This window comes from Orbicella faveolata, unplaced genomic scaffold (assembly GCF_042242905.1).
Source record: "Orbicella faveolata isolate gen_17 unplaced genomic scaffold, um_ofav_v1 contig_14, whole genome shotgun sequence".
NCBI lineage: Eukaryota > Metazoa > Cnidaria > Anthozoa > Scleractinia > Merulinidae > Orbicella > Orbicella faveolata.
The window spans coordinates 5949034-5961786 of record NW_028301541.1 but is presented as its reverse complement, the minus strand read 5'-3'; the positions used below and the strand labels follow the sequence as shown (position 1 = coordinate 5961786).

The following is a 12753-nucleotide window of genomic DNA, read 5'->3' as shown; positions in this document are numbered from 1 at the left end:
TCATGTTTTCGTTTCCTTACTAAATTAAATTAAAAGTACATTTAGGTTCTTACTTCCTTGCAACAAAATTGTAATGACAGTGAAACGAATTGCCCTGATGAGCGTGTCGACAAAACATCGTTTGATAATTTTCTTTATATTTTTCTTATTCGTCTCTGAGCCGGAAAAATCAAGTGACCTCATGTGGGAACAAACTAGATAAAATATATCATCAGTGAATGTTTTTTTGTTGTTGTTGTTGTTGTTTTGTCGTGGCTTATATATATATGGCAGAAAAGCAGTTTACGTTTATGTCAGGGAGCAAAAACGGGGTCTTAAGTCTCAAATAGATTACGCAACCTTTATGGCGAGAACTGACCTAAGATCCCAGATCCCAGGATCGGTCAGGCAGGTTGCTATCTTCTTAGAAAGTGTGCAGTCGTATTTTTCCGTTTTCTATGCATTTCTTCTTAAATTCCATAACCTGCGAAAGTCCTCGGGAAAATTATCTTTGTACCTTGTTTGCCCTTGTAGCAAAATGACAGCATAGGTAGTGAAAAGGTCTACTGTATTTTTAAAGGGATTAAAGCATGCAGATAAGATAACAGTCACAACCGTTACCAACTGAAAACAACAAAGGGCCTTCTACTGGCACACTACGAGGCTTAGTACATCCAAGGAAAGAATAACGAGCAAAAGCTTTTAAAAAAATCTTGCCTCCTATACGGTTTCCTTGAAGTTAGCATTAGAAATTTATTAAAGTGAGGCGGATAAAAGTTTTCGGAAGCAAATTCTCAGTTACTTTTCGATATTTCCATATAACAAAGACCTTTGACGGGTTTCATAACCATTTCCCTCTGTAACTATGATTAAACAATTAAATATGAGAGAACCAATTTCACCTACAGCAGCAATTTATCCTTTTATGTTTCTCCAGAGGCTCACTCTTGCCGCCATCTTCAAATCCTTGGCAAAAAGCTCAACAAGGCATTTGCTGACGACGTATATGAAATAAACCCGGACGGCAAGGGCGTGGTCAAGACTATATGTGACATGACACGTGATGGCGGTGGGTGGACGCTATTGGTTGCCAGTTATACCAACAAATGGACCAGACAGAACGTTTTACAAAATAACGAGATGGACCCAAAACTGAAGAACGATTATTCTATTCTGTTTAAAGCGGACGATATCAAGAACAGCGGGAATGTAAAAGGCTCGTCCTTTGAATATCGTTTAGAGGCAGACAGTCCAGGTAAGTCTGATTATTAATATTTAATACATGGATTATAGTTCAAGAGGGAGGTCAAGATAGCTCGATATTTGCCAGGTTCTTTCTTTTTTTGGCGTGTTTATGGACCGAGACGGAGCCGAAGTTCATAAACACGCAAATGAGAACGAGTCCAATATTCAGCCATCTTGACCGAACACGCTTGGTCAATAAAGTCAATAAAGGATTTATTATATGGAGAAAAACCCACTTTTTTCTTGCGGGACACAGCGAGTAATCCCGAGCGGGCAAGAAAGCGCCATCTCGGGTAGCCAATCAGAGAGCAGAATTCGGCCCGCCTAAATTAGCCTGAGGGTTCACGCTTTTGTCATAGTCAAGTTTTTAACTTAATAATAAAGTGTTAAGTGTAAAGTGTAAATACTTTTGAAAAATTGTAAATGTATGAGTACTAAATAAAGTTGTTGTTGTTGTTGCTCGGTTCATCTCGCCCGCTCACGGAGCTAGCCATATAAGGTCATATAATAATAAAATGTGTTATTACGCGCTCATTCAATTTGCGTGTCTATAATTTCGCGAAAATGAGAAATGTTACTAAATCAATATGGCTCTCACAGGAAATTAAATGTCACCGAATAACTTCATTATTTTATCACCATTTAGAGATTGAGAATCCTGCCTTTACATATGTAAACAGCGAAAAAGCTTTCAATAATCGTACGAATGCGAGCCGGCAATTAAGTATTTACATTATTCGTGATATTCGAAAACTCTCTCATAATTGCACGAGCTTTTAAAGGAGCTTAGTCACGGTATTTTGAGTTATTTTAGCCACGTACAAAATTACCTTTAAATTAAAGGAAACCTGAAAATAAAAATTTTAGTAAGATGAAAAATCACCATATCTCTATATAGAGATAATAATAAACCATAAAGAAACAACTCTATTGGACACTCCCTTAAAGGGCTTTTGGGTGATCAATACATATTGGGATGGTTAAAATAGAGAAGATTAACACAAATTACAAACGACGGACTTGAAACATTTAGGCTAAACTTACCAAGATGCGCAAACCGGCTCCTGTAAGCAAGTGCAATTCGTAAGAATTTTCAATTGGCTCGAGTTTTCATACGATTACTCATTTATTATGACCGCGATAATTACGAACACACACGAGTTAATTTGTACTGTATTGCAAATTAAAAGGGTAGGGATAAATTGGCCTGCTCTCAGCCAATCACAATGAACTAATTTTTCTCAGTCATATAATAAATACACTAGCGGTAAATATTCAGAACAAAAGTTTTTTGGCGTACCATTTATGGGTAATCGTGCTGGTGAATTCAAAAATACTGAATTTTAATTTACCAAGGATACCATTTTGTCTTGACTTTTCTCAGTGCAATGACTGTAATTTATGCTTCTAGATAATAATCTTCTCACTCTTACTTTGTGCTACAGGGAGATGGGGCGGGATTTGGAAAGCACCGCGCAGCTACAGCTTCGTTAATACTGATAACAGTCAGACTGGAGTGGAGCTTACCAAAAAGTTTGACAAATGGGAATATAGCTGGTATGGACTGCAGAAGACAATGCCTTGGTTATACGGAGAGAGGCTGACTACAGCTGCAGAGCCAAAGAATAGCGAATTCGGCTCCATTACTGGTAAGCCGTGAAACGTAGAGACTTAACTATATTTCTATCCCGGGGGAGGGAATCCCATGCGTGCATATGAAAAGGTCGGGGACGCTTGTCGTTAAGGATTCTGGTCTCACGTATCGTGTGGAAGGCGAAACGCCACTATCTTTAGCTGTCAAAGTATCTTTTCGGGTGTACTCGAAAAATTAACAATTTAAAAACGTTTCATTTCCGTTTTTAGGCTCGATTTTCGTCGCTTTCTTGAGTCCGATCTATCCGGTCTACTACCCCAGGTTCCTGTCGGAAAAAGCGGCTGGTTATCGAACCTATTCCGTTTTAAATGGTATCTTTTAGGGGTCAAATAAAGCTCGAACCACTCACGGATTGGTCTCCTTAAGCTTGAGGGATTTACTTCAAATTTTCCGACGGGCATCCCAGACCTTTTCATATGGGAGTGCCCCCGGATTGTGTTGCATCGACGGGTTCCACTGACGAACGACGGATCAAAACTTCAGCTTTCCAAGTTCGCCATGACGTTTAATTCACTTTATCAACTTTTAACTGTTTGGTAGGTCAAGTCTCATTTCCTGACATGCTAGCTCTTATTAAATACTATCTAAAATGCTGTCTGTCGGCCTGTGAAATATTGCAATGTCAGTTGACTGCAAAATATGATAACAACAAATGAAGATAACACTATATACCAGTAGTGAACTAATAAAGCAAAAATTCCATTGTATGCTACCAATGCATTTACCCGGTATCACACTTATTCTCTACCAACTCTACTAGTGAAAGTTAAAAATTTGTCGTTATACGATTTTTCTGCTATTTTACAGCTTCTATGAAGAAATATCACCCTGCTCCATGGATATATGGAAAAGATAAGGAACAATGTCCTACGTACATCTGGTATTGGATGAGAGAAGGGGAATACGGCCCACCGAGGTCTTGCATGGAAGTCAAAACTCGTAGTATTGGAAAGGAGAGAGTTTCAGGTAAGTATTCAATGACAACAAGAGAGCATGAAGAGAGTTGATCCCTCATATCGAACTTATTGAAGTTATCTTTAGACATGGTACCCAGTTTGTTCGCCCACAATGTTACCGCTTAGGTGGATATCTTCATAGACGATGAAAATGCTTGTAAAATCGATTGCTGTCCACATGAGCAAACTTCGTGTCACAGGATTGCCTATGTCTAGTCCCTTCTGGGGAATTCCAAAACTGGGATTGATCTAAAAATAACTCAACAGGGATTACCTTGGGAATATTAAAAGGCCTATGTAAAGAAAATTATCTTTTACCCTTCATCCTCTCTAGATAACAAGACATTATCACCGTCGCATTTAACTTAAAACTGGACTACCTGGTTGAAAACAAGTATAGCCGGACAAGACCTGGTTTCGCTAAGAGAAATCAAATACAATCTTGCAGTGTAATTGTTAAAAAATAACGTATGCAACCACTGTGTGTATGCATGTTTATATAGTGCCCCAACCTGTACGAGAAAATTTCTTTTTCTGAGGCAGCAGGGAGTCAGCGTGCCCGAGTGGTTAGGGCGCCGGACTTCAAATCCGGAGGTCACGGGTTCAAGTCCCGCTCTAACAGCTAAGCTGGAGTAGTTTCTTGGTAAACTCCTTGTTCAACTCCTCAGTCATGCTTGTAAATAGCCAACCGGTCTGCCTCCCGCCAGTTGGGATTTTAAGCGATAAACATTGAACATTTAACAACATTTAACATTTTAAAAACATGCTCAAAAATGACACTGTTATTGGACCCGTCTGACTATACTGTGATCTCCAGATGGCTTCTACAATATTCAGCCAGTGGACAAAGCCGTCTCAAGCTACTGTGATATGACTCGTAACGGAGGAGGCTGGACACTACTCCTTACCAGCGCTTCCCGTCAAGGGTGGAATGTACAGAACATTCTAGATCGAAATGGACACAAACCATCTCTAACAAAGGACTTCTCAATTCTTGGACAGGCAGACAGTATTCTTGGAAAAGAGAAATTCCAGGTATTTATGTTTTCTCGAGTTGTCACTGCTAAATTTATTTATCGTGAAAAGGAACCTGAGTCAAAATGAGCCTCTTTTTACTCGCTCATTTCTCACCCGACCAGAGCGACCAGTTAATAAGATTCCACTGGAAATATATGATTTAATTAAGAACTGGATAGGTAGGTAGGTAGGTAGGTAAAACTTTATTTATGCAGGGTGGCCCATTCAGCACAGTGGCTGGTATCCAGAGGGGCCCTGCTAAATACAATTTCTAAAAATATGAAACGTCTAATAGTATAAAATAGTTATAAAAATAGAGTTTAAAAAAAACTAACGTCTAGTAGTTGAAATAGTTATATAAAAAGAGTTTAAAAAATTGAAACGAGTTACAAGCATGAACTGGTAGGGAAAAAAATAGGTATCATAAATTAGGTGCTATAAATAAAATGGGCTTTGACAAGATTTTTAAAAGGGGAGAGTGATACAGCTTGTTGGATTTTACAAGGTAGTGAATTAAAAAGGGCTGCATAATGCAATCTAAGAGTATTCATTGGCTTAGCTGATATAATATACGAGACATTACACCATGCTCTACAAATATGGTGTACGTGTAATTTTTTTGGAGCGTTCTTATTCTAATTTTATTGCAGTTTTCTATATTTTGCGGACGTTTAAAGAATAAAAAAAACAACTATTCCACTCGCACTTGTTAGATACGAGACGATTATAGCCAACTCGGCGGTACGCTCCTCGTTGGCTATCTACCATCTCATATCCAACGCGCGCTCGTGGAATAATTGTTAATTACACTAAAAAGAGGGTCTCCAGGGAGTTTTGTTTCATTTCTCTATGCAATTTTAAGGTTATTAGCTGCAAATGAAACCAAAAATGATTTTTTTTATGCTTATAATTACTTGGGTAGTGACAACTACATTTACATCTCTTGACTTCATCTAGTACCGAATTGAGGCTGATGGAGATGACACGTCTGGGGGGATCTGGGAAACAGTTCGAGGCTACTCTATGATGTCATCTTCTGACGCACAAACAAACATACGACTGCTTAAAAAGTTTGGGACCTGGGACCAGACGTCAGCAAATTTGAACAAGAGAGTTCCTCGTCTTGGAGTCAGCGGACAGCTTTTGTACACAACCGGCTCTGCGAGCGATAATTCTGGGACAATCGTCTCCACTACTAACGGAGTGACTTATATAAAGAACGGAAAACCCAAACCTAAGATAATAAAAGTCTGGGTACGAGAGGGAACGAGGTACGTATGGAAAAGAATTGAAGGTCAATAAGCTTCAATTCTAACAACTAACGAAACATGTATGTCGGGATCAAAGTTTAATTTCAACAATATCGAACGAAAAGAGCGCAAAGTTCAGAAGTGAGTTAAACATCGATGTTGTTCTCCTCAGTCTATAGGAACCGTGGCCAAGTATTAAATGAAAAAAGTCAGGAAAAATTATCGATTTCTGCTGCAAAACACAAGCCGTTGGGGACAACATGAGTATTTCAACTGTTTAGATCATCCTTTCAAAGCAAAACAATTCTATAGAAGCATAGTTTCCAAAATAAAAACACGACGAATCAATTATGATTGAAGAAACTTCTCTATACTGATGATAGTCAAAAACTGTACTAGAGTTGTTTAACCCTGTTTCGGTTTATTGCCGCAACTAAACTTTTAAAATGATTTTAGTCCTATTCTGGTTTGTTTTCTCGCTAGTTGGTATTGCTATTTGGTATTTCTTTTCTTGCCTTGTCTTTTGTTGACCGAAACTGTGAGGTATAGGCATTGCTTTGATGATTGTGTTTATTCTGTTTTTCTGCGTAGCTAACAACGCACTTATACCGTAACAGTGCAATGAGAAATTAGATTGTTAACGATCTTTGAAATTATGAGACTTTACCCTTTAATAGTAGGCTACTTCCAAGTTGCCTTTTGCCTCTCTTCGTGCGAAACCATTCATATGGAAATGTGTTTCGCCTACATGCTCATTTTCATACAAATCATTTTCATATGAAGGGTTTTGAATGAAGACTCGTTTTGAAACAGAGGCACGAGGTAACTCGGAAATGGCATATTAGCGTGACATTGGAAGGTGTTGTCTTCCTCTAAAGAACCAGTTGTAAACGCTCATCTTTTTCTGCCGTAACAGACGGTCGTGCAATCAAGTCAAGGTTTACGGCTCGCAACTGGGCAACGCGTATGATGACGGAGTCTACATGATAAAAGAAAATGACCTGAACTTTTTGCCCGTCTTCTGCGATATGACGTCAGATCCCGGAGCGTACACACTGCTAGTCACTAGTGCCTCGAACAACTGGAACGCCAAAGATGTAACGTTTCGAAATGTCGAGAAACCGTCGCTAGGCAACGATTACTCGATACTGGGTGTGGCAGACCAGATAAGAGATCTAAGTGCGGCCAAGTCGTTCAAGTATCGACTGGAGGCTAATTCGCGAGGAACCTGGGGCGGAATATGGGAAGCTCCAATAGATTACACGTAAGGAAACTGATAGGCCCGATTACCAGCCTTTGTTGAGCAAATGAGCTCTTGACAAAGTTGCGGAAATCAAGCCTAAGAAATTGAATGTTTTGTTCATCTGTCGCACGGTTTGGATGGGGTTTAACCAAAGCTAAGAATTAGCTAAAATTTTAAACTGTCCGAGAAATGGAAATGTAAAGGCAGAGATCTGGGATCTGCAAACTTTACTGATAGCTGAGAAATTGCGGAAAATCAGTCTTTTGCGTTTCGAGCACCCCTATCCATACCCTCGGTTACCCATTTTCTTGTTTGTACTGATTTGTTTGATTCTTCTATCGTGTTAAGTCTCCCAACTGAAACAGAAGTTCTCTAAATTAACATAGTTTAGTAATCGTATCCTAGTCGCTTGTATATGTGGGCATTTATTACAATGTTACTTTGCTTTCAGTTACTTGTAGTTGTTTCTATTGTTTACTTGTACCTTTAATTTTGTAATTTTGTTGTAATTTTCATTGATTTTTTTCTTTGTTTCCTTTTTAATGTGAACTCTTGCCCCCGACTCTATAAGTGCTGAAACTATTGTAGTTGCGGGGGCAAGCAATTCTTTATAACTGTATGTAAGAAAATAAAATAAAAATTAAGCCGGGTAAGGTAAGTTAAGTTATCATCATATGTACAGCATCAAATTTTTGTCCCTTTGAATAAGAACGTTGTGTTGAACTCCACACAGGTTTTTAAAAACCGACAACACTCAAACCAACGTCAACCTCATAAAAAAGTTCAGCAAATGGCAATACAGCGATGACGGAGTTCAAAAGCGCATGCCCTGGTTGGCCCGAACGTTTGGACTGCTGACCACCGCGACAGTGGGCGACTGGTATCCTCGTGGTACTATCATAACAGACCGACCAGAGGGAAAGCCAGCTAGCTGGATATATCCGGGAATGTTTGATCCAGGAGTTATATGGTATTGGATAAACGAAGATGACTGCGATCAGAACAGGACACCAGGTTAGTGATATATAGCAGACATAGTTGATGGTGTAATTTAAACAAAGTTTGCCTCACAAACAGTTGGAGGAGAAATTACCATCTCAGAATCGCGTCACAGAGAAATGAACGAATTTGCTGTTGTCGTTAGGCTCAAGTTGCTTGGTAACAAAACTTACCTTGTAAGTGTGAATAGTCGAGCCTCCTTTTCTTGCCGGATAAGACTGATTAAACCAATGCAAGTGTATAAGCCGCGTTTCCAGATAATCTTAAACAAAACCAAGAGAAAAAAAGGCAAATCCGTTATTTCCTTTTAACAAATGTGATTGTCTTTTCAGTCTAAACTTACTCTCTAAACGCACTCCTAACCTATGATTGTAGACACCAACATCTCTTCCTTACCCCCGTTATTTTCTATGCTGACGACGTCGTCTTTAGCCTGACTTATTTTGATCGAGTGGTTTTTCAAATACTTCAACGATATGTATGGAGAGTTTTGTGTGAAAAATTGAGATCACATATTTATGACAATAGGATAAGACAATCGAGGATTAAGTATCTGAAGTGCCTCCCAACTAGTAGAACCATAAGAAATGACGAAGACCAGTCAGGAAAACACTTTCTGTTGTTGCTTACAGTCACCTATGTTTAATCCTATTGCGTAGTGGATGGCGGAGTATCAGGCTGGGCTGAGTGGAGTCGTTGTGATCAGATCTGTAAACCAGGCACCAGGACCAGGCAGAAGAAATGTGATAATCCCAAGCCAAAATGTGGCGGCAAACAATGCGATCCAAAAATACTCCAGAAAGAAACACAGGAGTGTAACTACTGTCCAGGTTAGACCAGACTCCTAAAAGAGCGCAGTTAGAATACGTTTTGTACTTTCGTTTTACTCAGACAAGGGCCGTCTGCGGATCGCTCAAGCATGTTAAGGCCTGGGTCTTCGCGGGGGTTCTAACCATGCCTTAAGATGCTTGAGTAACTGTTGCTCATCGCTTTCCAGTATACTGCTGTTTTACCAGAATTTGGGAGTCGCACTCTAGTTGGTTGCTTGACAGTTAGCGACAGCTACAGTTAGATAGCATTCAGTTACTGTTACCTGATTGGCTGTCAACAAGAAAGATTGTCGACATAATTTATGCAGTGTAATACGGTATATTCCGTAGGTTGCTCATCAGCTAAAACATAGTTTCTGGGACACGATTACCAACAGAGACGCTGCACACATGCTGAGTGCTAAGGGACTGCAAAAATAATTTTATTACAGGGGAGGGTTGGGAGTTAGTTATAGTTTCTGTGGTCAGAATATCGTTCGTTATACCAGGAGCCCATGCCGCGTGTACCTTATATCTCAACTTGACAAATTCCACCTTATTACCAACCCTAAGTAACTATTAGCATTCGGTTTCAATTGTTCGAGTTGCACTTCCCCTAAATTGAGCACATTAATCATTGTTGTAATGGATTCAGGGCATTTTCAACTTTTCGATAAAAGAACACACGTCTGGAAAACTGTGATAATTTATATTTTCTTGCGTTAAATGTAGGTTTTTTGTATGGTCTTCCCTGGAAAGTCTTCTTTTGCAGTGCGAGTTTAATTTGTGCTCTTCATTGAAGTTTTTCATGGGACTCTTTTTTCCTTTCGTTTTACGTCCACATCTATTTACCAGAAAGTCCCATCCGAGCGGTTGACAAATTTTGCGTACAACCTCAGCGAGCAAGCTGCCAGATACCTGACGAGACAGCGTTGGTTTACAAATCTCCCGCCGACTGTTCTAAGGAATATCAGAAGTTTATTTACGACGATGGTGTTCTGATGCACAAGTGCAGTGGAAAATATGTTTGCCCAAGAGGTTTGTTAAAAATCCAGATATTTCGAACGTCCCTCCACACAGTAGCATACCTTCTAAGCAATATATTTTGCATTTATCTTTGAAAATATAGCTTCCAATCCATAAGCCGAGGCATGCAATATTTCGTATCTGACCTTTTACATTTCTTATCATCATCAGCCTCACTAGACCGGCCGTAGTCTATCTGGGAGTCAATACCTGTTTGACTGGTTTTGACATTGCATTTGAAACTCGACATTTCGGAGCCAAGCACAGTTTTAGATAAGTCCTAGCGTTATATTTTACCTTCAGGGAAAGTGGATTTCTATGAAATATCCTACTAGTACCAGGCCCAAATTGTCAATACTCTTACCAGTTTGCTTCTGTTGTTATCTTTTTAGGTGGTCGAGTTGACTTTGGTGCGAACTTGGTTTTAAATTCCAATTGTGACCCAGAAAATGCCAGATTTGAAAGGTAAGAGGGTAACGTACCGTTTATTGGACAGAGGAACATCAAAAATCAATGGGTAATGGTAATGGGCTTCTGGTTAGGAACAATCCGGCATAAGGTGATCGCCAAGTTTCCTACTTTTCCTCCCACGTGCTTGGCTCTCGTAGTCCTCGTACCATGCAAAGCCATCATGCACTCTCATCAGTGGTTTTAACAGAAGAACAATTTTTCGGCGAAAGGTTAAACACAGGTAGCCGCCCTCATCTGAAAGAAAATATGAGGGAGAGTGGCTGAAACACAGGCTAAAACTTGATAGGCAGCAACGCGACAGTCCACGTTCTTGAAAACTAGTGAGAAAGACGGATTTGCAAATTCGAGGTTTGAACAATGTTTTCCCACTAGCTCCTGTTTGTCTCTTCCAGGACACCAGGGAAGTCACTCATGCACTTACAGAGTGGCCTCTGTGTACATGCCAAAGGAGGGAGACCTTCAGATGGGGCCCCGCTTGTTTACTACGAAGGATGTGACCAACCAAGGCTCAAGCTGGATCTCTATCAACTCCAGGCATAGGTTATGTAAGCCTGTTCTCCTGATAACTAGTAGATTACGCCTTTTTTGCAAGTATGGATTATAAAGATTATTTATTAAGTAAGGCAAATCTCTATTCCGTGGATAGTGTACTAAATAGTTGGTTTTGTTAACACGTTTGCACCGGCTCGGTAGATGACGTTTGTCGTACTGGAGTGTAGGTGAACCAGGTCTGATTAGGTCGTGTCGACGATTTAAAATTCATTTTAAATTATTCAATTATTGACCAGTTATGGAACTTGGACTATAGTGAGGACGTTCAAATCTTTTTGAGTTGTTACATTTCATAATCTTTTCCCGCCACATTCATTAACATGAGAAATCTTATAATCTTGCCCAATTTTCTCAAAGCATAGATCCTGGTTTATTTTCAAAAATGTACTAAAAGCTTCTTTTTTGCAGGTGACGGTGTTTTGTTGCAAGTGTATAGCCACCCATGTCCCCCGCACTGAAGTTCCAACTTGATCATTGAGCACCTTAATAATCAATCAATCACACTGCAGGACGACATTTGCTCCGGCAGGAAATCGTGAGAATGTCAAAGTGAACATAGGATTATATGAGTCGTACAGATACTGGCGCGGCAATTAAAATAACTCTTTTAAAATTACATCAATTAAAATCAACCATCATCGAAAACGGTGGAAGAAACTATTACAACAACCGTTTAAAGGATTAGATTTAATGATCCATTTCTGTAGAAACATGAAAACCAATAGTGTTTCTTTCGTTGTTCGAACTTAACCCTCTTGTAAAGCTCTCCCTCCATGCAATTTAGCGGAAAAAAGAATTCACTGGACGTACGGATTGGGGTCTTTTGGGACATTTTCGTACGGATTGTTGGAATGAAACTGAAAAAAGCCCTAAATTACGGAAAGTTTGATGCCAAACAAAAATTGCGCGTTTAACGGTAATCAACTGAGTGAAGTTTGAAAACCTATTGTACGTTTTCTAACCTTGTACTGAACAGAATAACATCAAATCATTGGAAACAATAAAATAACAAAATATTTTGTTTTTGAGTTTCTTTTTCCTCCCCATGGGCACGACTAATTTCTCAACCGTCAGAAATTATAATTTTTCTGACCTCGGTTTCTCGTCTCAAAGACGCCTGCCATGGTCTTTTGATGCCAGTTGAACGGTTCTTACTCACCAATTAAAATTATACGAACTATACGAAGATATAGGCAAAGTTCTACTATCCAATTCGTTATCATTCAACATCCTCCGATCCGGATTTCACTAAGTCTTCCATTGTCTGAATACTCAAATATTATATCAACGGCATGGAGTACTCGTTAATAATAAGTTTAAGTATTTTCGATAAAGCAGTTTTTAATTGAGTGTCGTAAAACGAAAAACCAAAGCAATCACTCTGGCCAATCACAAAGGACACAGACAATCCGATGAACAAATCAAAGCTCGAAGTTATTACATGTAGCTGACGCAAAGCGCGGGAAAACGAATGCGAGTGAATCACAATTGGTTTTGGTTTTACTTCTGATTGGATGAGAACGTAGCACGAGCTTTTTAAGCCAATCGCGTA

The 12753-nt window shown here is 39.4% G+C and overlaps 1 protein-coding gene across 1 annotated transcript in view; it reads left to right on the top strand.

The window, feature by feature from the left end:
• LOC110068529 (uncharacterized) overlaps positions 1-12222 on the top strand; it is a 45056-nt gene extending 32834 nt beyond the window's left edge. Inside the window, exons 19-30 of the mRNA XM_089286360.1 lie at positions 917-1234; positions 2670-2873; positions 3686-3844; positions 4652-4869; positions 5809-6122; positions 7018-7365; positions 8078-8358; positions 9003-9173; positions 10008-10190; positions 10571-10643; positions 11042-11194; positions 11610-12222. Coding sequence (XP_089142486.1) covers positions 917-1234; positions 2670-2873; positions 3686-3844; positions 4652-4869; positions 5809-6122; positions 7018-7365; positions 8078-8358; positions 9003-9173; positions 10008-10190; positions 10571-10643; positions 11042-11189 — 2417 coding nt within the window. The 3' untranslated portion in view covers positions 11190-11194; positions 11610-12222. The remainder of the gene's footprint in view (positions 1-916; positions 1235-2669; positions 2874-3685; positions 3845-4651; positions 4870-5808; positions 6123-7017; positions 7366-8077; positions 8359-9002; positions 9174-10007; positions 10191-10570; positions 10644-11041; positions 11195-11609) is intronic.
• Positions 12223-12753: the final 531 nt, after the last annotated feature.